Below are 25771 nucleotides of genomic sequence, written 5' to 3' on the forward strand. Positions count from 1 at the left end.
ATAGTGGACTATTTAAATAATTCATAAACATTCTCTTTCGCGACACGTATAATTCAAGCATTGTTATTTAATTTCTTTTCTATATAAGCTCCGTTAAACAGTATTGCAGTTAACATGATTCTCACATTATGTGTCCATTTGTGAATGAATATAGGTGAAGAACTGAAACTTCTATCATATTATTATCCAACTCTTTCTCGGCGCGGATGCGGCAGTTATCAGGTTAATCGTACCAAACGAAACTGGATTGAAAAACGTGGTTTTGATGACCTTAAAAAATACTATACATTTCCCATTTGCTGTCAAAAACATTCCCAATTGCAGATTGGTTGTTTTTATGAATAAAATGCAAAATTAAACTAGTTTTCTTATGCAGCCCTTAAACTTGAATCTACATGCAAGTAGATATTATATTGACATGACAATACTTAGTGATCAATTTGTAGGTTATTGGGAGCAAACATCAAATACACCAATTTCCAAATATGAAGACTTTACGACGCAAATTTTCCCAATTTCAGGGCTTTCGCACACATTTTTCCAAATCGGGCTGGTACCGGTACTTTTCCCAATTTGGCAAAAAACACGTTGTACTGATATCACCAATACAAGAGGTAACTATGGGGGAGTCGGTTTCTTGCGCTAGCGTCTGATACTGGTGGCTTTATTAAGCAACCTTACCGAAATACCCTTCATATAACGGTACTTTATATCAGTAAATAACCAAACTCATTTGTTGTTTTACATTTTCAATGATAATGACTAATAAATGCCCCAACTGCAATGTTTGACATCGTCGGATACCCACGTTCGACCCATTCCGCTACTTTCCATTTATCGACCGTGGGATATTACGAACTCTTTTCACCGTTTTAGGATGTGTCAAATCCAGTAATTTCATTGGATCCCGGTTTCATGAGGATATTTTCTACCAATGATACAACTCGTACTACAGAGACTTCGGGCTTGTTGTCAAAATGGCGTCGTCCGTAGAAATGGAATTTCGTCGTGCATGCGAATACTTTAAAATTGAGAATTTAAACGACTTTCAGAGTAAAAGTATCTCTAGTCTCTTACATTGGCGCGATGTCTTTGATGAAGGATTTCTGTATGTTTTCTCTTTTATAATGCTGCAACAAAACACTTATTTATTTTTTTATGGCGGCCGCCATTATCAAGACAAAGCATTGACACCTCCAAAGAGTATTCTTTTTGTAAAGTGCTATTTCATTGGTTACGGAAAGGTTACAGTGAAGGTCAAAACGGCGTGTATTGCTTATATTGCCCCACGGCTAATGCTGGAGAGAAACGGAATGAATTAGTCGTGGGTATCCGACGATGATGTTTGATAGTATTAACATCACTTCTATATGAAATGACATGGGGGATTTTGGCGTTAGAAAGCGAGTAAAACTTAACCGAAATCGAGATATAAAGCGCTATTTCGTGTTTAGCGGTAACAGGGGGGCACGCGTATAGGGAGCCTACCGCGTTTAAGTGAGAAAGTTGTTGCAAAACTTCAAAGATGGCGTCGTTTAAGTGTTTTTCGTGAAGGAGTAGCGGATATTTTTACCCGGTAAGCCAGTCTATATTTATATTTCTTTTAAATGAATAAGCCCTTTCGGCTCTACGGTGTTTTTGCTCCCCTCGGTTTTTTGTTTCAAAAACCATAGACGTCGGAATAAAAAAGTTATTGAAGCAAAACCGTCGACAAATTTGTTGTTTAATTTCTTGACCTTCGAGATGTTGGATGTTCGAATATCATTTTCTCTCATAATAAACATTATTTGTGCATGTGTACAGTAAAATATAACATAAATCACGAATATTTTATTATTTTGACGCGTTGTTATGTCTATTAATTCATTAAATCCCGAATTATAACGGGTTAACCCCCATTTTTGGAACTAAACTTCCTTTTAAGCACATTTTGGGACCTGACTTCCAATTGATTAACAGCTCTTTCCTATGTTACAAGGTTTTAGGCGAAATAACTTTCGTGAATGAATTCCACATTGATGCGAATGTCTTGGAAAACATTTTCACTTGAAGAAATCAAGAGTTTTCTTTTTTCTATTAATTGTTTTATTATTAATTTGTATTATTATATGTTTTATCGCGTATTTAACGCTAACATTTAGTGTGTACAATATAGGACATTCGACGGTATTATAAACACAGTGTAATTCTTACCTGTTTATTTTAACACATATGGACATACTTATGTTTGAATATGCATCCAACGGAATACTATGCTTACTATTTCCAGATATCTAGACGCCAGTTATATATGTTGAGGATGCTAAGATTAAAAAAGACGGCGTAACGAAGTGTGTACCGCTCTAGAATGCGATAGGTACATGAAAACCCACCAATCAAACAAAAAAGATTACGTCGAAGTACCTTGCCAAACAATCACATATACGTGCAATAAAAGTGTAATGAAAAACAGAACAGGGTAAAGCCGATTTGATACTAGTATAAGGTTGATGTAACCAAATACTGCCATTGTTGCGATTCGGAATACATGAAGTAATTTGGAATACCTGACATCTGCTTAGAAGATGCATATCGGTGGATGTTTTTTTTTTATGATACTTAAATATGAATTGTTTATCTTATACAATGACATTTGACGCGTTTTACCATAACGATACTGATACATGTATGTGACTTTGATTTGACACATTTTGGACGACCTTCTTTTAAACCAGTTCTGAGTTGGTCACTATATTATAACCGCACAAAAGTGAATTTGTAGTGGATAGAAAGATTTGTGCAAATGCAATGCACGATATGATTTCAGTAGAAGTGATCAATACAATTTTTATACGTGTATGTTTTTTTCTCTTTTATACCTATGTGAATACATATTATTTATGACTGTTGTATTGAGGGAATAAAGTATTGATTCACTTAGAAAGATTATTTCGTTTGTTCCCAACATTGCCTTCTAATCGTTAGTAATGTTAAAATGTCAAATGCATAACGAATTAAATCCGACCCAAATCTTTTTTTTATTATGTATGTAAGTGCTGAATACAATTGAAAATTTATGCAGAGACATCGTAGGAAGAAATGACGTAACACAGATAATGGTTTATTTTCATAACAAAGTGAGAAACTAGCATCATGACATATACGGAATAAAACGTGTAAGTAAGTAGCACTCATAGCAATTATATGTCAGACGTGTCTATGTAGACTTTATAAATAAAACAAAAACACTACAAACATCAGCTGTACATGTTTTGTTATGTTCGTGTTTTTTATTTGCTGTTTTAGTCCGGCTCTGTTGAAGGATTCTTTCTTGCATATTCTACATTTAAACTCATGTGGTCCATGAATGGGGCATGATATCTCAATCCTCCCCTGATGTAAAGTTCCTGATTACACATACTGTAACGAAAGATGCACTTATTTTCGCCTTTTAACCTACATCATCTGAAAAGACAGTAAACGAATGGTTTAAAAAAGTTCTTAGCAGAATAAGTTCGACACGTCATAAAATACATGGAATTAATTATAATATTACTGAAAGATAAACGTTCTATTATCTCGTACATTAGCCACCACACAACCCATCTTCTTGAAAATAGGTGAATTGATTCAATTGGTCGGCAGGTTTTTCGAACAGCATTATTATTATTCTACAGTAAGTAACGTGATTAAGAAAACACTCATATTGCACCACGTGACATGCTATAAAACTATAATATTGAAGTACACATATACACTTTATTTAAGATGGGTAGGTATATCATGTCAAGCTCTTTAACATATGAAAGAGCTGTTTGTCATTTGGAAGTCAGGTCCCAAAATGTGCTTAAAAGGAAGTCAGTTCCAAATAAGGGGGTTAAACCAATAATGTTTGCCAATAAATTAATTATCAGTGATAAAACGGCATCGGTAAAATGAAATAATCATGATTTTATTTATATTTTACTGTTCACGTGTGTCAATACTGTGTATTATAAGAGAAAATGATATTTGAACATCCAATTTCCCGAACGTCCCGTGAGTAGACAACAGATTTGTGGACGGTTTTCCTTCAATAACCCTTTTATCCCGACGTCTGCGATCTTGAAACAAAAAACCGAGGAAAGCACACACACCGGAGAGCCGAAACGGCGTATTCATTTAAAATAATTATAAATACAAGGGGGCTTACCGGGTGAAAATATCCTCCCTTCCTTTAAGAAAATCCAACAAACGACGCCATCTTTGAAGTTTTGCTACAACTTTCTCACTTAAACGCAGTAAGCTCCCGTATACGCGTGCCCCCCTGGGTAAGTCATATTACATGTATACTTTCGTTTAACATGGGTAAAGAGTAGAAGTATTAATTTATTACTAAAACCAGTTTACACGTAGTAACAGGTTATATTTATGTAAGCGCGCAAGCGTTCGCGAGCGTTTTAAATATACCGAAATACCCGTTATAGATAGTTACTGTTGTTTATAAACTAATTTTATTTTGCATTTTAATAATAAATGAATGACACAGACCATTTTGACCAGTGTCCATTTAAATCATCCTGAACATCGCATTATCTGAAGGCAGAGAGGCCACTTTGGTGTTAGCTTGTCTAGGTTTTCTAACCGCTAAGCCACGTGATTAAGTGGGCGGAGTGATCACCGTCCAGGTGAGATGTAAACTTGTGCATACACATTCTTTGATCAACTAACAAAATAACGACCTATTCCTCAAAGAAATTACCATTGAAATTGTACGTCAATTTTCAATGAAAAGTAAAAAAAAAACACAATACATCGCAATAATAAGATTCAACATAATTTCAAATCACTGGCACTTTTCTCAATCCGTCAATTGTTTGAAAAAAAGCACTACATTTAAAACATCGCAATATTCCAGTACATTCTACATTATTTAAGAAATCTACAACGCAATGTTTTGATTAAGGTTTCTGAATTAAAATATCGATTTTCATCGGAACAGGATACAAGTTTGAGTACATAATACTTTTTCGGTGATCAGTTATCTTACAAAAGGATTTGTCAAATTATAATTCTGATTTGAACGTATAGCATTAGTAAGATAAAAACCTAATAATTAACAAGTTTTGTATTATTTGCAAACTCATTTTCTCCCCTTTATGCAGTTTTGACTGGATCTTTAAAGCTGAATACCGTTTATATACAGTATCCAATAGATTAAACCATATCAAATATTTATCGACGATCTGTTTAAATTCTCAGTCATTCAATATTAAAGGACATATGAGAGCCATTCACAATCGCTTAACATTTCTTGATCTTTAAACAGCAACAGTTTAGAAATCTTGAATGACGAAATCGACGTTGGTCGGTGGTATTATACAAAGTTTAAACCAGGAGATGGATTATTTGATATTGATTTAATTTAAACATGTCTATGATAATTCAATGATAAAGATTTAGATATGATTGGTAAATCAAATTATATGTGTTGTATTTTTTGTATATTGCGTATTCCCTATGATATGGAAGTAACTTGTAATGCATTATAATAATGACGAATACTACTTATAATGCAGTTCAATGCGATAAAGATATGCATAACATCGATTTTATTAAGAATTCGTATTCTACACATGTTTAAGTATCTGGGAATATGAATATGATTAATGACAAACATACCATTATATATATATTTGATAAGTTCTTATCACTCAAAATAGGATATTTTACAAGTATTAATATTGAAATACTGTCATAAATGTTTCATAAAAGATAGGCTGAAAAAACAACAATATGTACCCTTAATACATATTGTACCGTATTAACGAGTGTACTTCAGGAAAAAACGACTACCGCTTTGAAAATGCATTATCAGAAATCATCAGTTTCATGTTTTATTTCTTGTGGTTTAATGAATATCCGATATCGATGAGGATTTAAATAAAAATAGTTAAGTACTGTGAGCGCTTTTGCTATGTCAATATACTTAGTATCTTGCTGGATTGATCAATAATGAGTTGCGGTATTTTTAGAACAAGTGGAAAGCCTTTAAAATCGAAAGCGAAACTATATAGATGAATTTAAGATGTTCGGCAATTCAAGTAAGTTGTTCATATGATGTATAAACATTGATTTAGTTATTTTATAACAACAAAACGTAAACATTGTTAAACTTTTTTTAAGATCGCGCAAGCGTTAAACCCACTGTGTTTAGTATAACTTAGTAGACTTTTTGTATTCGACAGGGCTGACGACGAAGATCTGTTTTATCTAGATATCCCCAGTTGTTATGAAGAGGTCAAAATAAAAAGCAACGAGTATTGTGCACACTTTAAAAAAATATTTAAATGCAAACTGAATATCCGTGTGAAATAGTTCTAGATTTAAATAAATTATTGTATCTATTATACATTATATTTTACCGAATCCAAAGCTGAATTTTAAATATAATATACAATATATAAACTTGGGGTTGTCTCACGCTGTTTGTCTCATTACACGGCGCAAGAAAATGAATGTGTAACTAAAATTATATACATTCAATATTCTTTGCTTCTTGATACGACCGAGTTTCATGTCATACAGACGTCTAATGTGTTCGTTCATGATTGAATAAAACAAAAAAGCTTAGAATTCTTTTTTTTATATAAATTAAACTCCATATATCCACGCAGCTTCTTTGCTAGTGATGCGTATAACACGACGGAACGTGCAATGGAACATGTGGTTTCCTTGACCCTCCGCAGATTTTAAGTGGCACCCCAATACCATGCCTGTTGATACAGTAACCTGAATAAATAGGTATAATTTTTAAATAAGGAAAGAAAATAAACAGTAAAAATATGGATATAGGACAAGCACCACACACTCAAATTAAATGTACTGTTAAGTTGTCGTTAGTTAATGTTAAGTTTTTAATTAACAATACATAATATATAAATTAATATTTAACGTCGTTTATTTTACTCGCGCAAGTTTAACTGCGTAGTAAATATATGCTCTGTGTGTATGCATTAATCAATTTAACAGTGGACATGTGTTCAATGTCAGAATTAGAGGTAAAATATCACATTTGTGCATAAAATAATATTACTATGTCGCTCAACTCTTACTTGTTTAATCACTTCTCACAGCTGATCAGAACTGGCTTGTTGCGCTTACCTATATCTTTATCTGAAAGGTCAAACTCTCGATTAGAGGTAAAAGGTTAATGTTGACACCAGTGACCTTGTTAAGGTGAACGCGTGAACGGCATTCTTGAAAAAGGGCTAGACTTAAAACCAAACTGCCTCTAACTTATTAAATTGTATTTCATTATTTCAACCGCATCGGAAAAAGTATACCAAACTAATAGCAAACATATGTTTAACAACTGAACATTTAACGAAATTCATACATATTTTATGTATTTGTAAACGTTCCAGGATTGAATTAATAACTAATTCAGTATGACATGCAACAATTTGGCTTTTGAAGTTAACACGAACTTGTATCATAAAACAGTACAAAATCGAGTAAGAAAATATTCAGCGATTAAATACATAAATAAATAATACAATATTGCACGTTTGATGCAGATGATAATTCTTATATCAAATAACTTAAACTTGAATGCCATTGAAATTTCATTGTAGGCCTAATGCCTTAACAACAACGTAGTTAATCGACTAAAATATATATTACTGCAATATATGTTATAACTCTTTCACTAAGCTTCGATCAAAAGCAGAATACTATTGAAGCGTCTTTTATTTAAAATGTTGACACAATCCCTAAAAATACGGTTGCATCGGATTTGTATGAACCACGGCAAAAGCTGGAAATGTCTACTAGGTGTTTTACGGTAGCTTAGAACGTATCAGCGCATTTCAACATTATTTCAAATATTACCATTTACGCTATGCATGCCATGCCGCTGTGTCAATAAGCGTACGAAGAATACTAAAACCGATAATTTCAATAATTAGGGACCAAAGGTATTTATATATTGCACGTACCAGTGGTGAAACAATGCAATATTGATTTATAAATACTAGATCTACATACTTACTGAAGTTTTGTCAAATTATTGTTGGTATATATTGTTTTTCATTCAATCAGGAAATATGACATCAAAGAACACTTAGATGCTATTGACGCATTTCTCGAGAAGTTGTCCACTGGAAGAGTTTCTAACCTAAAATCTGAAATTAAACATGCACAAGATCATTTAAACGCAGTTAAGGAGGTAAGTAATACTTGTTATTTACACTGCTACAAACGAGGTTAATGAAACATATGCTCCCTGAGCGTGCATTTTATTAATGAATGAGTTTAGTGTAAGCATGAGAAAGGAAAATAGACCAATTAACAATAACAGCACAATTATTGCCTAAACAAATAACAGACTGATCGACCTGACAATATAAACATTGGCCCGGTCCAAAATGTCACATTTGTTGATCAGTTCCAGAAATATTAAAAAGAAATGCAAAATTATGATTTGTAACAAAAGGAGAAAACCTTCCTTAAAAATCAGTGAAGCAAATCGACTTGAAACTAAGCGCATGTCTATCTTGTAGAGGTAGTACATATAAAGTTTATATAAGCAAATTTATCCGTAAACAATTTGCCTGTTCTTTTTCCGATTTCAGCCGAAATATTATTTCCTGAGATCATTCTGTCAAACGAAAAATCATTTTGATCATATCCTATATTTAATCAACGGCATTGACATTATTGCAACGATTAGTTGACATATAGTTGTCTTGCATGTAAGCATGCCGTGTTTTAACTTTCATCATATTTGACGATCCTGTAACAGCGAAAAAAAAAATCGGGAAATCATCGGAACATAACGACCTTTCAACATGGACATGCCAAATTATAGAATTCCTCTTTTAAACCTGATTAAGATAGTGCATACATTATAAATCCCGCGCGACATATCAACTGCTGGCAGATAGAGGCCTTTTTGTGTGGTGTAATCGGATGATATCGACCTTATTCGGAACATGGAGATCGGCTGTTGTATGAAAGATTTCGAATTTTGTTTTGGTTGCTGTGGTTATTGATGCTGTCATTGTTGTTGTTTGAAGAATGATCATGCAATAATTTAATGTCCCTGAAATGAAAAATAATTTTACAACGAAATGATGGATGATAAGCATCTTGTATGATAGTCATTGCTATGATTAAAAGCTAAAAACTTGAAGTGTAGTTTTGTACTGTTTAATGTTTTATTTCTTATCGAAAACAAATAATATCTGATAAATACAATCAATGTTTATCTATTCTCGAAGATGAGTGCGGTAAAGAAAACATCGTTAGCAAATATCCACTTGGAAATAAAAAACAAGAACCAAAATATGTACATTTAAACACGTATGTTATGCTGGATATACCGTTTCATCAAAATGTGAATCCTTACTTATAAAATTATGCAGAATTTGAGCGGAGTCGAAACTCCTGCCTGACGCAAAACGAACGAATTTACGTCTAATACGATTGGTAAAATGATCGGGGATATTCGTTTTTCACGCCCTATGTTCTATTACATCAAATTTTGAATTATCCTGACCGGCAAAAGGCGACTACATGCCCGCCTAGTTTGGAAGTATTCATAAAAAAATATATTTTATTTTTCTTCTGTTCCAAATATTTAGTTGGGTCATTTTTTTAAATTAATGTATGCATTACATTATTATCAACTCATAGCTTAGTTTGATATTTTGTCTAGCCTAACAGTTGGTTTTAACTAAAATACTTTGTAGGTAACCCTAGCTTTAATCATGAATATGTTAAGTGTTAAGTTGTAAGAGTTGTCTGGTATTGTATAGGCCCAAGGGTCACACGCCTGAAACATGGCAATCGCTTGTTTCTATAGACAATACTTGTTCAGTTTAATATTTATTGAAATTGATATTATTTTGCCATATGCTATCAAAAATAAAATCAGTTTCTATAATTGCAAATATATTGGTTTGAAACGTCTGCTTTAAGAAACATCGAGATGATATGACAAAAATAAGCGACCCGCTTTCTCAAGAAAGAGACCGAGCGCAGCCAGGCCAACAGACACAAACTAGGTTTGTAAATTGCGTCTTTTTATTTTGCTTTCTCAACGATTACAAGCCATAACATTCGCGAGACTATTATTTTTTTGAAATTGACAATTTATGTGTTGGTTGGTTTTACCAAGTTCCTTATTGGTCATGGTTACCTATGGAATTATGTACTTTGTAAACTTTTAAAGAGTTTAAAAATATAACAATTACTCCTTTGAAATAACAAAACGAGTTAACAATTTTACCAATCAGTTGACAAAGAAACCACAGTTCGAGTTGTACAAAAATGACAAATGTAACATGTGTAAACAACAGATTCTAACCTTTATAATTAAAAAAAAACACTAAATAAGGAAGTTTTCTCGCTGACGCCTGAATATTTTTTTTTAGTAAAACAAACGTACATTTCGCACAGATCGCAATTAAATTAATCTACACCTTTGTTTTGTTTCAAGAGCATATGTGAATTTATTGCATTGTCGACCTAAATGAGTGACCTAATTTTTGAACAGAGTAAGGCTGCCGCAGATGGCATTTCAAGAACTGCAAACAGAAAACGAACGTCTTATCGAAGAAAACCAAAACCTAAAGCAGCAACTAACACATATGGAAAACAGGTACATCGAATTGGATAAGTTTTTTTAAAGTTTGTATGCCCCCCTTCGAAGAAGAGGGGGTATATTGTTTTGCACATGTCGGTCCGTCCGTCGGTCCGTCCGTCGTCCCGTCGGTCCGTCCACCAGACGGTTTCCGGATGATAACTCAAGAACGCTTAGGCCTAGGATCATGAAACTTCATAGGTACATTTATCATGTCTGGCAGATGACCCCTATTGATTTTCAGGTCACAAGGTCAAAGGTCAAGGTCACACACACTCGAAATAGTAAAATGGTTTTCGGATTGTAACTCAAGAATGCTTAGGCCTTGCATCATGAAACTTCATAGTTGCATTGATCATGACAAGCAGATGACCCCTATTGATTTTCAGGTCACTAGCTCAAAGGTCAAGGTCACAGTGACTCGAAACAGTAAAATGATTTCAGGATGATAACTCAGGAACGCTTACGCATAGGATCATGAAACTTCATAGGTACATTGATCATTACTGGCAGATGACCTCTATTAAAATTCAGGTCACTAGGTAAAAGGTCAAGGTCACAGTGACTCGAAACAGTAAAATGGTTTACTGATGATAACTCTAGAATAATTAGGCATAGGATCATGAAACTTCATAGGTACATTGATCATGACTGGCAGGTTACCCCTATTGATTTTCAGGTCACTTGGTAAAAGGCCAAGGTCACAGTGACACAAAACGTATTCACACAATGGCTGCCACTACAACTGACAGCCCATATGGGGGGCATGCATGTTTTACAAACAGCCCTTGTAATATCTCGTTAAGCTCGATAATGGCCTGACATTGACCTGAATGCTTTAAAAACCAATACGAAGCAGAAGCTTCAGTACTGGATAAGAGTTTTAATCCTCCACCGCAAAGCTCGTTGAAGATTTAAGGTATGTCCGTCGTTCATTCATCCATGCGTCACTCATTCCGACAGTCCAATCAGTGCGATAAGTCGGTTACACGTTCCTGTCCGCTGCATATCTGCTATACCCTGTGAGGGATTTCCAATAACCCTTCTTAAATATTAAGGACATTCGGACGATTTTCACAAGTCGCGACCCAGTCATGCCAACTCAAGGTCAAAGTTATACTTTATGGTCACAGTTTTGAGCATCCATTTATTGCCTACTCAATGTATCCTATACCTTTTGATGGATTATAATTACACTTGCCTCAAATGTTCAGGATATTTATATAATGTCCATAATGAACAAGTCACTTATGGTAGCTCAAAGTCGATATTGTACTTTAAGGTCAAAGATTGAGCCTCCATGTCGTGTCCGCTTAATTGTCTGCAATACCGTTTGAAGGACAATTCGTGAATCTTGGCTGAAATGTTTAAGCTATGAAAACACAAAGTCGTAATAGGCTTGTGAAGTAATACATTTGCTGTAAAGACAAGATTTCAAATCACCAGTACGGTAAAATATGGTACAAATACATGACGCGTTGTAATTATTCAGATGTATTTAATGGATGTGGTTCAACTGAGGCTATTATGTTGACTGTTTTATTTAATTTTGGATCGTTATTGCACAGTGTGTTCTCGTTCTGGTAGTTTGAAATCCTGTCAAAAATTTTATGTTATTACGTGATATGCTTTTTTATTGAAATATATTTTAAGAAAATCTTATTTTCCTACAACAAAACTTATAAATGTTCTTAAAGTAATTTGTATGTGTATTTATTTTGACCTTGCGATCAAGGATAACTCATGAAAGTGCAAGCACTTATTTCCAATGGGGTCCTTTGGTTTTGCTGGAGAGAAAGCAATCAGAAGAGACAGTATTGGGATACAAGGAATCCGGGTGCGATATCCTAGCTCTTTGCGAATAGATACATTGGTTCTTTAACGTGCTCAGTGTATAGTACCGATACACGCGAGAATTACCTGGGTTTCATACCAGTACATCGCTACATCTTAATCACGTTTTTCAATTTGTTAATTTGTAACGATGTAAATAATGTTGTAAAAAGTTATGTTTAAGTCTTTCTTATGATACTCCTTAACTTAATCGGTATTTAATTTTTCGAATAAGCCCTTAAATTGTCGTAAGTTAATATTTGATTTGAATCACACATTTCACATTTCTGATTTGTTTTCTATATTTATTTTGTTACTTCTGTTTTCAATAGGTCTGGAGAGGAAAAACTACGACAGGTGGTTAAAGTGAACGATGAGAAGAAAAGGCTGCAAGAAGAAGTCGAAGAACTGTCCAAAAGGTGTGTATAAAATGTGCTCTTTAACCTTAAGCAGACAAAAATATGTAAGTTATTAAATATGATTTTGGTTTAAAAAAACAAGAGGTTGTAGTTAATCATAAATTTCACCCCCTTTTTGATAACAATTATCCACATGTTTACATTATTTAGTAATATAGGTGCTTACTGGCATGTATGACGAAGTTTTTATTACTGCAGGCTTAGTTCCGTAACAAGTCAACAAATTACAAGAAACAATCCAGCTATTGCTGATTTGAGTGATCCATATCGACCTACAAAATTGGTAAAAATCATGTTTTTTCATTTATTCTTATGTGAAACTCTATTCCTATGAACAAAAAATGCCATTGTCTCTGTTCTCATAAAACATTTTTAAACAAACCGAATTTTAGCACAGCATAGTACAATCTGTTTAGTAAAATTAACAATTCAAGAGGTATCATATTAAAATCAGAAATGATTTCCATTATCTCTGTATATTGCGGATAAAAAACGATAAATGCACACTTAATATGTTTGAATGTGTAATTACAATTTGACAAATATTGAGCGTTTCCTTTTTAGGTAGAATTATTCGGCTCGCTTTACGATAATCAGTGGACAGATGCTTTTTCGAGTTTCGAAAAGAAGGCAAGAACAGAAGACGATGTTATAAACATTCTTCGTGAAATCATTAAGGTAAACGTTATGTATATATACGGTATAGCTTAATATGTCCATTTAAAACGTTTAAATATTGTCACGTCGTTCTGCTTCCAGGTTTTTTACAGGTATTGTGTCCCAAATGATAACCGAAACGACACTTTGTTTTGTTGCTGTACGAATTTTCATGTGGATCGAAAAGCGCCAATTGTTTGGTCGTTTCGCTCCAATTATTTTTAAGGTGGCATAGGTCTTTTAAATGACATCTTTGTCGTCGCGAACGTTATCAGAAAATAATTAGCCAATGTCAGTTACATTTGAGTCTGTTTTAACTTAGGCTTTACACAGCAGATATTCGGTGTTTATGTAGTGATCAGCTTCACAAATTTTTTATTGTTTGTATTTTAATAGAGGTAGCACAATTTTAATACATGTATAATTTTCAATGAAGTAACAACGACCAATGAAAAATATATCACTTTACAGACAGCGGATAGTTTCTGCACCGAAAGCTTACTCCAAGTGACGGATCGTATTCGGGGTTACGCAATTAACGATATTAGTAAACCAAATATACGGTTAAGAGGAGGAAATGGCGAAGAATATCTCCATGTAAGTATGGCATGTGAAACGTTTCGCCTAAATTGATTGTAAACTTGATAAAAACTGGTATTCAGAAAGCCATAGCAACTTGTCTCTCAAAAATTAATCTTAATTTTAAGGCTATATCTCAGATACGTTACAACATTTCAACATGGAACTTCATGGGTGTGTAGATATCAATGAGGAGAACTGCAACTCATAATCAAACGCGCTGTAGGCGCCGAAGGCCTGGGGCTAGATTTAGTGTGCTTGGGAAGAAGTATTGTCCGAATTTCTCCGTTTGTCCGAATTTATACGGACTGACTCTAGCGGTTGAGTGCAGAAGCTCAGAATGATGATAACTTGGGAGATCTTTTAGGGGAAGGGGAGTTTTGCGATTAAATAAGTACCATTTTAGTCGTACAATTACTTAAAATGTAATAAAGGTAGATGGTGCAATTGAATACAGTAAAAGATGAACTTGTAGGTGCCTTTATTAAAGTAAGATGCCTTTGTCGGAATCTCATTTCCTAAACTGTGTTTCCGACGGGTCTTGTATTTTGGCAAATTTAGCCTTCTTGGAAACTGCGAGCCAGTATATGTTTTATGCAATAATTTGAAGAGGACATATTTATCTTTAAAAGGGCACAAAACTTGAAAAATGTAATGTATAGGAAACGAATGAGCAATTTTTTGAAGTTGGCAGTATATAACCGGGCTCATATGCGATTTGCAATAAGTGTAATCGAGCCTGTAGGATTTTGAGCGTTTTATTGTTCTAGGTGACATTTTTTTCTTATATTCTCATTGCATTTGATTGTTATGCATAAAACATACACATACGTAAATGACAAATGAAAGTATAGGTTTTAAACCAATAATATTTTGTTATAAGTAGATCTATGATGAAAAAATACAGTTTAGCCCTTTGATATACTAATATGTTTTGTTTCAATTGATGTACATGATTTCGTTAATGTATTTTGCCAGTCTTAGAGCTGATAAGAGCAAAACAGCAGTACCAAAAATATAAGGACGGAATATCTATTATCAAACGTACGTCTATCTCCTTAGGCATCTCGTCTCACAGTCGGTATTGAGTCTTCAGTAAAGGACAAAGTTGAAGGTCCCATCAACGACTTGTTGAGATTACTAGCTTCAGTCTCAGGCAAGAACATAGCAGATGTAAGTGAAATAAACTATATGAACCGATATGCAATTGAAATTCGAATTCGTTTTCATTAATCGTTTAAATGGAAAGAAAATAAAGTGTTAATTAAACATAATAATGTGCTTATTTGTTGTTTAATTGTAGATATTTGTACAGCGCCCAATGGAATTTGTTGAAAAGAGGTTCCTAGAAAATGAAACTATCCGTGAATCTCTTGACACATTTGCTAAACAGGCAGTACAGATTATTTGGATGATGAAGGTCCAACAACCACCAATGGAGCTGTTATGGGCAGATCCTGAAAGCAAATATGACAAGCAGTTGTTTTCATTCTATGTAAGACAAGGTGAAATCGTTGCCCAATGCATTTGGCCAGCTGTTCTCTTGCACAAAAAAGGTCCTGTTATGGCGCGCGGGATCGTGCAAGGAAAGTAACTTTCTAATAAACTGTATTCAATTCGACAATTATGACAATTATTGTTTTGTTTATAAAAAGTCTTCTTGTTTTAGTCTGGTCTGAGTTAAAAGTGAATATTACATCGAAAATGGCTTCAAAGAAGAAATTTCTTAAAATGTGAACTTCATGTAGAAATACTGATATATAATAAGGGTTATACAGGTTATACGTAATTTGACTGTATATATAACTCAATTGTTTGCATTGTCAATTAATAGAATTACAATCAATGTGTGCTTAACAATAATGATAGTGTCGTTGGAAAAGTCACAGATCACTTCGATTTAGTTGTATGACTACTATTTTTATTGGGTTCCTTTTACATGTAGATGTGTATTCCTATATGTATGTTTGTATTTTTTTAACTTAGCACAAGGATAAAGCGTTGTTCTAGCATATTGTATTCTTTAAATGACTTAAATGTATAGTTATAAACATCGCAAAATAATGAGCTTAGATCGAAACAACACATATATTTAAACAAAAAGAGAAAACACCCCCAATGGGCAGGGCTTTTTTCCTGATTTTGTGAAGCGGCCCTTGCCCCATCACATGGTTAAAACAATGAGTCGCAAACTTCTGAAAATTGTGAAAAAAAACAAGTCGCGAATTTGTTAAAATTGTGATATTAAGTTGGTTCAGAATTTGTATTATAAAGCATGTTTAATACTTGCATCATATAAAAATGTCTTTCAATAATGCATTATAATCATATTTTCATTGTATTGACACTTTTTTTTACAACAAATAACCCCTTACATTGAGATCAAATATATTCTGACTGGTAAACGCTATCTAAAACCATAGAAATTCCTTACCCCTGTCAATATTTTTTCTCGCTTATGTAAAATATTAAATCAAATTGTAATTTTGAATTGTGAAATGTCCATTTTTGACAGTTTTAAACCAAAAAAATCCGATTTTTACTGTTAAAAATGGCATTTTCTGTCAAGTATTATGGTTTTGCTAAATTTGCGACATATCCATGTTAAAATTGTGAAATGGCTGTCCACGGCTATTCTATAAGACGTAAAAAAGCCCTGATGGGAATCGACACGGTATACTTTAGATTTGAAGGTTATGGACCTAACCTTTCGGAAACCATTTATAAACTACTTATACGGCTGTTTAGGCGAAACGAGCAGGTATTCAATTTTTGCATTGTGTACGAAAAGATTGTTCGAATTTTACTTCAACTTGATAAAAAAAAATATTATTTAAAACATATTTGCTAAAAAAACTTGTTTTACTCATTTTTTTAATTTAATGCATTTTAATATTACTTTTACTTTCTTTACCATAGTGACACATATGATATTTTGAATGAAGATATAATTGTGTTTTTTTAATTCTTAAATAACGTACCTGTGACTAGTTCAAACAAATTCTGTTTGAATGTAAATCGAAAGTGCCAAAATTGTTTTAGTATTGCATATTCTTAAAATTATTTGATAATAATAAGATTGAAAAAAATATAAACAAAAATATTTAAGAAAGATAAACTAACATTAGAGTGAAATGTATATAAGTGGACAAACATTATGAGAATTCAATCCGATTCCATTTTTTTTCAAAGATTTGTAATGTGTCATTACTGAGGGCTGTTTCTTTCTCAATCTGGATTTTAAGTTTAAGACTATGGACAAAACAATTAAAATTTGGTACTTGTTTTTTGTACTCCATGTTAAAGATAAAATATTTCATCAATATAAGAATAAAATTCACAATATTATTACAGTCAATTGATTTCAATGAGTAAATTCCGAAACTTACATTTAAGAAAGATAGTTTAACGTTTAGTTGCTGTTGTTCAAGAAAAGATACTAATTGATTCCAAATAGGATGGATGTGTTTGCACTCCCAAAAAACATGTTCTATAGTTTCGATGTTTTCACCGCAGAAGTCACACAGATTTGAGTTAGATAATTTGCATTTAAAGAGATATTTATTTGTAGCTATAATTCTATGGATGTATTTATTTCTCAGTGTGCTTTCAATAGTTGCTTTATATGACATGGTAAATATGTGTTTCCAATTAAGTTCATGTTCTCCGAAAAGGACTTGCCATTTATTTTGGATTTTGGAGTTTTCTGTAGGATTTTTAATTTGTAGTGTGTAAAATATTTTATTTGTTTTGTTTTTTCTTCCAAGTATGTTTTCTACGAATGTTGTTTGAGTACATGGTGTATTATTTGTATTGATTTCAGATTTAATATGTATGGGTATGCTTTTGATTAGTGTGTAGTACTTCAGAAAATTATTTGAAGGTATTCCGTATATGTAGCATATATCATCAAAAGAGTAGAAATCCTTAATTCTGTAGTCATATAATTGGTCGACATATTTAATGCTTCGTTCAAACCAATCTTTATAGAAAAACGTCTTATTGTTTGAAGTTATGTCTTTATTGTTCCATAAAATAGTTTTGCTGCTGGTTTGGGTTTCTAGGTTATGATTGACATCACTCCATGCTGATAGAACATCAGACAGAAATATTTTTTCGTTTGCAATTTCATGTAAGATAGTATTGCTGATATTACATTCAAAGAGTAAGGAGTCACCATATTTATTTAGGATTTTCTGGTAGAATGATTTCCATTTACTCGTTTTGGTATTATCTAGGTATCTTTTAACCCAGCTGCATTTTATTGCATTCAATAATGAGTAAATGTTCGTTAATTGGATACCTCCATTTCTACAGATTGAATTAACTGAGTTCGTTTTATTTTATCAGGCTTACCGTCCCATATGAAATTAAATATTGCTGATTGTATATCGTTAATAACATCATTTGGTGGATTTGGGAGAACTGTTAATACATAAATTAATTTAGGAAGTGCAAACGATTTTAATACTGTGTTTTTTTCCGATTAGTGTAAGTTTACGGTGATGCCATGATTTTAAGCAATTTTAAAATTCTGTAATTTAGGTAGTATGTTTTTGAGAACTGTATCCTTTTCATTATTTGTGAAAGTAATTCCTAACGTTGTGGCTTCATCGGATGTCCAATTAAATTTCATTTCTTTTTTATATATGACATTACTTTGTTTTAATTTACCTACTCGTAGCACAGTACATTTACTTTTGTTAAGTTTAAGACTATGTCATTCCGTAAAGGGTTAGTGACTCTATTAGGTTATGGAAAGAATCGTAATTGTCGTTTAAAAAATAAGTTGCATCGTCAGAAAACAGGGACTGTTGTATATCTTCATCAGGTTCTAGTGATATGCCTTTTATGTGTTTATTTGATTGGATGTGATGTGATAGATACTCGATGCAAAAAATAAATAGCGATGATGAGAGTGGACATTCTTGTCGAACCCCTCGTTCGATGTTAAAACTGTTTGAAAAGAAGCCATTGTTTATGATTAAACTGTTAATATCGGTATAGAATAGTTTGACCCATTGAATGAGACTTTCACCAAAGTTCATATTTTCTAAGCAAGAGAACATAAATGAATGATCAAGCGAATCGAATGTCTTTTCAAAGTCTGCAAAGAATATTAGAACAGGATTGTTTGAATTGTTGAAATAGTTTATGCATTCTTGGATATGATGAACGTTTTCACCAATGTAACGTCCTTTTATGAAACCAGATTTTGATTTTGAAATGATTGATGGTAATATTTTTTTTATTCTGTTTGCTATACGTTTAGTTGCAATTTTATAATCATTGTTTAGTAAACTAATCGGGCGCCAGTTTGATAAGGATTCTACGTTTTTCCAGGTTTTGGAATAAGTGATATAATTCCTTGTTTTATTAGCGTAGTTAAGTTTTTGTTGTTAAATGAATAGTTATGTGAATTAATTATATGTGTTTTTATATCATTCCAGAATATTTTATAAAATTCGATTGTGATTGTGATTGTGATGTGCGTGCAATTATTAAAGTCTGTAGGTCATAATATACTAAATAGTATCCCTCTATAATTCAATGTAAAAGCGACAACTTTGAGCGAAAATAAATACAACATTTTGCACATAGAGACCCCCATAACCATACTTTTTCTTAAAGACCATTCTAAGCGAAATCGATTTATGCAATAAAAAAGATAGGTCATGTTCAATCCAAGAAAGAACTTAACACGAATCAAAATCGACTGTTTTTGCAACTTTTTTTCGGCCGTTTCTTAGTAGAATGTAACCTTTTTTCAGTGCAAGGCTTTACTTTAGTCTCAAAGTTTATCATATTTCATGGATTTGGTCGTGAACACCTATTTATACCCTACCATTATCTCCGAAAGATAAAACCAGAATAATAGTTTAAAGTGTAAAACATGCCTTTGAGTCAACTATGATATTTTATTAGAGAGTACAGCCCTACATGAAACGATTCAATCTCCACGCAGAGTTGTCGTTCCCTACATGAACCGATTCAATCTCCACGCAGAGTTGTCGTCCCTTGCTCTCATATACACCTCTGCGAAAGGCTCAGCATGCCATTTTGCACAGAATCTGGGGAGCCGAACAAACGCATTCTAAGTATATTTGAATTGGATTTTTAGGATCAGAGGCGTTAAATGATGAAATAGGAATTTTAAATTAACGATACATCGTGAAAACATTTTGTAGTTTTAATGCAACTCTTTGGAACTATCGAATTGCCCATTTACGCAGATGGAATAATTCCGCGCACTTCACATATGTTAACAAATGAACAAATTTGTTATTGAGTGACGTTAGGCATTGCTTCAGCGGAAAAGGTGTATTTACAGAGAGGAGACGGTCAGTTCTGTTGTACATTATTTTGCTAGTTGTATACGGGAAAATATAAGATATTATGGTATTAGAATGTTTTCTTTAATTCAGTGAATGTAATGTAACCGTCGTACAAGAGATTGTTTAGTATAGTGTAACCTCCATGATGAATGCTTTGAATGATCGTGGCATGAATAAGACGCTTTCATTAAAATAGTCCGTTCTGAGCCCATCACAGAGGTGAATGTAATGTAACCGTCGTGCAAGAGATTGGAAACGATTATTTAGTATATTGTAGCCTGTTTTTATTCCATATTCCACAGTTGAGTACAAGCGCACTAGGTCACACATGCCCAATTAATTTCCTTCTTTGTTATATATAGCATTCGGAATCTTTGATATAAAATTTCACCATAACATAGCGATAAGCCAATATATCACTATACATGACTGGAAAGGTGGCTTCATAAGCTTATAAAAAACTGCAGGCAAAGGCGAAGGCAGATAGCAGTGTCGGTCCAAAATTGCTTGCATGGAAAAACAACACTCTTAACATTTTTAAATAGTAAAAGGCTAAAAAAAGTAAACAATAGTAATAAATACAGATAAGATAAATACATGAATTAGGAATTAGGTTCCTTATTGAGATTGATGCAAATTAATGTCAAAATGTCACTGAAAAACAATTCCGAGTGTTGACGTAGTCTTAGAATATGTCTCCTGAACAGGTTTCGGTGTGATTTTCCAGCATTCACCCCCCTTAGGACCCCAAGTGCAACAGCCCAATTGCAAACAGCCCTTTATTGGGTCAAAATGACACCTGGCAGTTATATTTTGCAAAACAGAGAGTTTTTGATGGTCAATTGTCAACATTCTGGAAGACGACTAACTTGGTCGGAAATTCGTAAAGGTTACACATGCCCAATTAATGTCCTTCTTTGTTATATAAAGAATTCGCAATATTTGATATACAATTTCACCATGACCTAGCGATAAGCCAATATATCATTATACATGACTGGAAAGGTGGTTTCATAAGCTTACAAAAAACTGCATTTGAAAAATTTCTATACGACGTAGCTCAAAATAATAACTTAAGAACATATGAACCGGTTTTGACAGCGACCGGCACTGCCATTTGAAGGCAAAAACCATACCCTACTATTGAGGCTGGCAACCACTAACATACGAAGAAATGCACAAATCAGGCCTTTTGCCCTGTGACTTACACATGTACCTTTAAACTGATACCTAAACTCATCCTTTCAAATACATTTTTAAAATCTTATGCACCAGGACCTGCATCATATATGCTTAGTAGCGAACTGACTGCATGCAACCACCCAAATTCCACTTCCGTTTAGGGTTATGTAACCACTAAGCCATTGTTTTATTACGATAAAAGCCGTTACATAGAAAAAGTATCCGAATGTACAATAATCGATTCACACGGGCGCTTGTCTTGAAAATAGCATAGATGCATTTTTAAATCAAATTAAAAATTAAAGTAAAACAAAGAGCTGAAGAAAGGGATATAGAATAAAAATTAAACTGTACAATACGTGATATATTTGGACTCGCACTCGCCTAAAGGCTCGTCCAATATGACGTCAAACAGTATGCTCGTCCAAATATATCTCCGTATTGCACTGTGAAACGTCTAATAACCTATACGTATTTCATGTGTGTGTTGCAATACGTGTGGATAAAATAATGTGTTGCAGGTTTTAATTAAGCTGATGTTTTAATACATTGCCTCATTAACGATCGAGCAGTTTGAAATCGTCTTTTTGTACGGAGCTTTGTATTTTTAAATAAAATAATTGAACATATATAAGTTTTTTTAAGATCACATTGAGAATAAATTATTTTTTTAAAGCAAGTATTACTTATCATTTAGCATTACACTAAACTGCAAAACACATAATCGTAACCCAAAATGACATGTGTTGTGCATAAGCCCATCTAACAATTTGTTATGGTTTTAAGTTTATATTTATTAAATTATTTTTCAATCAAAATCGTTCAGTTCCCGGCCACAATAATCGTATTTATCTACACAAAAATATGTACACTGTTAACCTTGCCTTCTTTATGTCACCGAAGAAAACCATGTATACCTTTTACACTATCGTAACGGGTAATTAAAACAACCCACACAACGAACACCGAACGGAAATCAATGAACAAACTAATATAACATTATCTGCTATTAATGTGTATGAAACCACAAAGTCACACACTCTCAACTTGACCCTGAGTCGTCACTGCCTTCGACAGAAAACGTAATGAATTTAATCAATTGCCTTATGCAATACCGTAGCATATAACTCCATGAAGCTTCTTACAGATCTTAGAGTACACAAAGAACCGAACACATGGGAACACAAGCAAGATATACCGAAAGCATATAATCATCAATGATCATCCCATAAACGACAACAACGCACAACGTGCATCGAAACGGTACACACTCATCCTGAATAAAACGAAAAGATTTGCCCACTATAAATTTAAACATATATATGAGAACGTCGGTGTACTGGACACGAGGTATATTTGCACGTAATGTTGGTGTACTGTACACGAGAAAACACCTGCATGAGATTTCGGTTAACTGTGCACAAGTGATAATAGTAGTATGTGTTTGTGTACTGATAAGAGAAACACACGATATATTTATGTACTGGAATATTTGCATGAGCTGTTGGTGTACTGTACGAGAGGGATTCCTGCATGAAATGTTGGTGTACTGTACGAGATGGATACCTGTATGAAATGCTAGTGTACATTACAAGAGGGATGCCTGCATGAAATGTATGAGATCTTGGTAAACTGTACAAGAGGGATACCTGCGTGATATGTTGGTGTACTGTACAAGAGAGATACTTGTATGAGATGTTGGTGAACTGTACGAGAGGGATACTTGCATGAGATGTTGGTGTACTGTACGAGAGGGATACTTGCATGGGATGTTGGTGTACTGTACACAAGGGATACTTGCATAAGATGTTGGTGTTATGTACAACAGGGATGCCTGTATGATATATTGGCTTACAGCAAAAGCGGGATACCTGAATCATATGTTGGTGTACTGTACACGAAAGATACCTGCATGAGATGTTGGTGTACTGTACGAGAAGGATACTTGCATGAGATGTTGGTATACTGTACAACAGGGATAGCTGCATGATATTTTGGTGTACTGTACACGAAGGATACCTGCATGAGATGTTGGTGTACTGTACGAGAAGAATATATGCATGAGATGTTGGTGTACTGTACAAGAGGGATACCTGCATGGTATTTTGGTGTACTGTACACGACGGATACCTGCATGAGATGTTGTTGTACTGTAGTAGAAGGATACATGCATGAGATGTTGGTGTACTGTCCGAGAGGGATACCTGCATGATATTTGGTGTACTGTACAAGAGGGATCCTTGCATGAAATATTGGTATACTGTACAAGAGGGATACCTGCATGATATTTTGGTGCACTGTACAATAGGGATACCTGCATGATATATTTTATTGTACTGTATGAGAGGGATACCTGCATGATATTTTGGTGTACTGTAAAAGAGGGATACTTGCACGAGATGTTGGTGGACTGTACAAGAGGGATGCCTGCATGATATGTTGGTGAACTGTACAAGAGGGATACCTGCCTGAGATGTTGGTTTACTGTACGAGAGAAATACCTGCATGACATTTTGGTGAACTGTGTAAGAGGGAATCTTGCATTTATATAGATGTAATGTTAACTCATGTTTTAACATGTTTATGTTTTCCACTGATTGTTGTGTTGTTGAGAATGACCCTCAGTAAGTGTTGAGATTTTAATGTGGATTGAGAGATAACATTTCTATCGCAATGTGAGATGTGTGTGTACCAAGATGTGCATGCTATGTTTTTGAAGACCACTGTGCTAAGCGTTGAGATTTTATGTCAATCATTGTGAGCATTGAAACAAGCAGTGTATTGGAGCTCGATATAACGTCAAGACTGGCTTCAAATGGCAATGATGGTCATTCACTTGTTTCTCCTCCAAAGTCAGGGCGTCAGTGAACTTTTTTTTATCAGAGCAATACAATTGACATAATGTTTAAACTGTTTCTGTGCATCAAATTGTTATAAACAAAGGATGGACGTATGCTATGTTATTTTTTATTTGGCTAACAAACGTTGCTTTTTTAAACTCATGTTCCAAATTATACGTTGGATTAAAGTATTGCGATCCGTAGATCATATATTGATAAATACCAAGTACTATACGTGATATATATATATATATATATATATATATATATATATATATATATATATATATATATATATATATATATATATATATATATATATATATATATATATTTATATATATATATATATATATATATTGATGGAACTAAATTTTCCGTCATAAGTAAACTGACATATGTTTAACCAGCCCACATTAAAACATACTTAGAAACAGAGTTATCATGACAAGGAATATGCAATAGTAATGGTTATTGTGCACTGCACCTTCCATCGATGAAATATATTTAGCGGGACAGATTTATGTTGTTACTTCTGATAGATTGGTAGTAATTCCATAGACAAAAAAAACGAAAGCCTTCTGAAAGGATGGAAAATAAGTATACAATACGTACTTTATTTTTGATGTCGCCAAGGCAAAAGGTAAAACAAAACACATAAGCTTTTATTCAAATGTTGATGTATTCATGGATATCTACGTAATGTGGCATTTGATTTTTCTTATGATGGTTAGTTTTTGCGGAAAATATGCCACAATGTCGGACTTTTTTTATAGGAAATGTGTTCCTCACATTTAAATGAGACAGATTTTGAAGTTAGAAAGTCTTTCTTGATTTTGAATAAACATTGGATAAAACACTTTTATATTGTTTATATTTTAAAAATAACAATTGACTACACTTGAAATATAATTTGTTCCTGAAACGCCGAATAAAATTACGATATTAAGGGCAACTTCAGTAGTACTTTTTAAAATTATACATGAATGCTAAACCTCGAGTGAAATAAATATTAAAAACAAGCGCAAAGCAAAGGTAATAGCTTAAAAAACGCACCAGCTTTACATTCAATAAAAATGTCAACATGATTCATAATAAAAAAAAATTTTTTTTAAATTATCAATCATTATGAACATTATATGTTTTCCCACTTTATCATGTAATAAACTTGACTTTTTCTACTGGTTTTTCTTAATTGCATTCAATATAATTATGTGATACGTAATATAAGAGAGCTGGCTACTTTGTAACATTAATAAATTATATAATTTTCTGCAATCTAATTAAGAACACGGATTATCTCTATGCTTTTTGTTTCTT

General features: G+C 33.3%; 1 protein-coding gene across 1 annotated transcript; it reads left to right on the plus strand.

Annotated features, from left to right (window-relative positions):
* Positions 1-6009: 6009 nt before the first annotated feature.
* On the plus strand, positions 6010-20496 carry LOC127879376 (uncharacterized). The gene is made up of 10 exons (XM_052426156.1): positions 6010-6062; positions 8062-8188; positions 9943-10028; positions 10520-10624; positions 12772-12858; positions 13057-13141; positions 13423-13536; positions 13987-14112; positions 15157-15267; positions 15398-20496. The coding sequence occupies exons 3-10, from the start codon at positions 9958-9960 to the stop codon at positions 15686-15688; spliced, it is 990 nt and encodes a 329-aa protein (XP_052282116.1). The 5' UTR covers positions 6010-6062; positions 8062-8188; positions 9943-9957; the 3' UTR covers positions 15689-20496.
* The last annotated feature ends 5275 nt before the right edge of the window (positions 20497-25771 follow it).

This window comes from Dreissena polymorpha, chromosome 4, assembly GCF_020536995.1.
Source record: "Dreissena polymorpha isolate Duluth1 chromosome 4, UMN_Dpol_1.0, whole genome shotgun sequence".
NCBI lineage: Eukaryota > Metazoa > Mollusca > Bivalvia > Myida > Dreissenidae > Dreissena > Dreissena polymorpha.

Bases quoted from the DNA above. Each gene is read 5' to 3' on its own strand.
- LOC127879376 (XM_052426156.1), top strand. From the start codon at position 9,958: ATGACAAAAATAAGCGACCCGCTTTCTCAAGAAAGAGACCGAGCGCAG. The intron at 13,142-13,422 runs GTAAAAATCATG...TTTCCTTTTTAG, and splicing joins CATATCGACCTACAAAATTG to GTAGAATTATTCGGCTCGCT. The intron at 13,537-13,986 runs GTAAACGTTATG...ATCACTTTACAG, and splicing joins TTCTTCGTGAAATCATTAAG to ACAGCGGATAGTTTCTGCAC.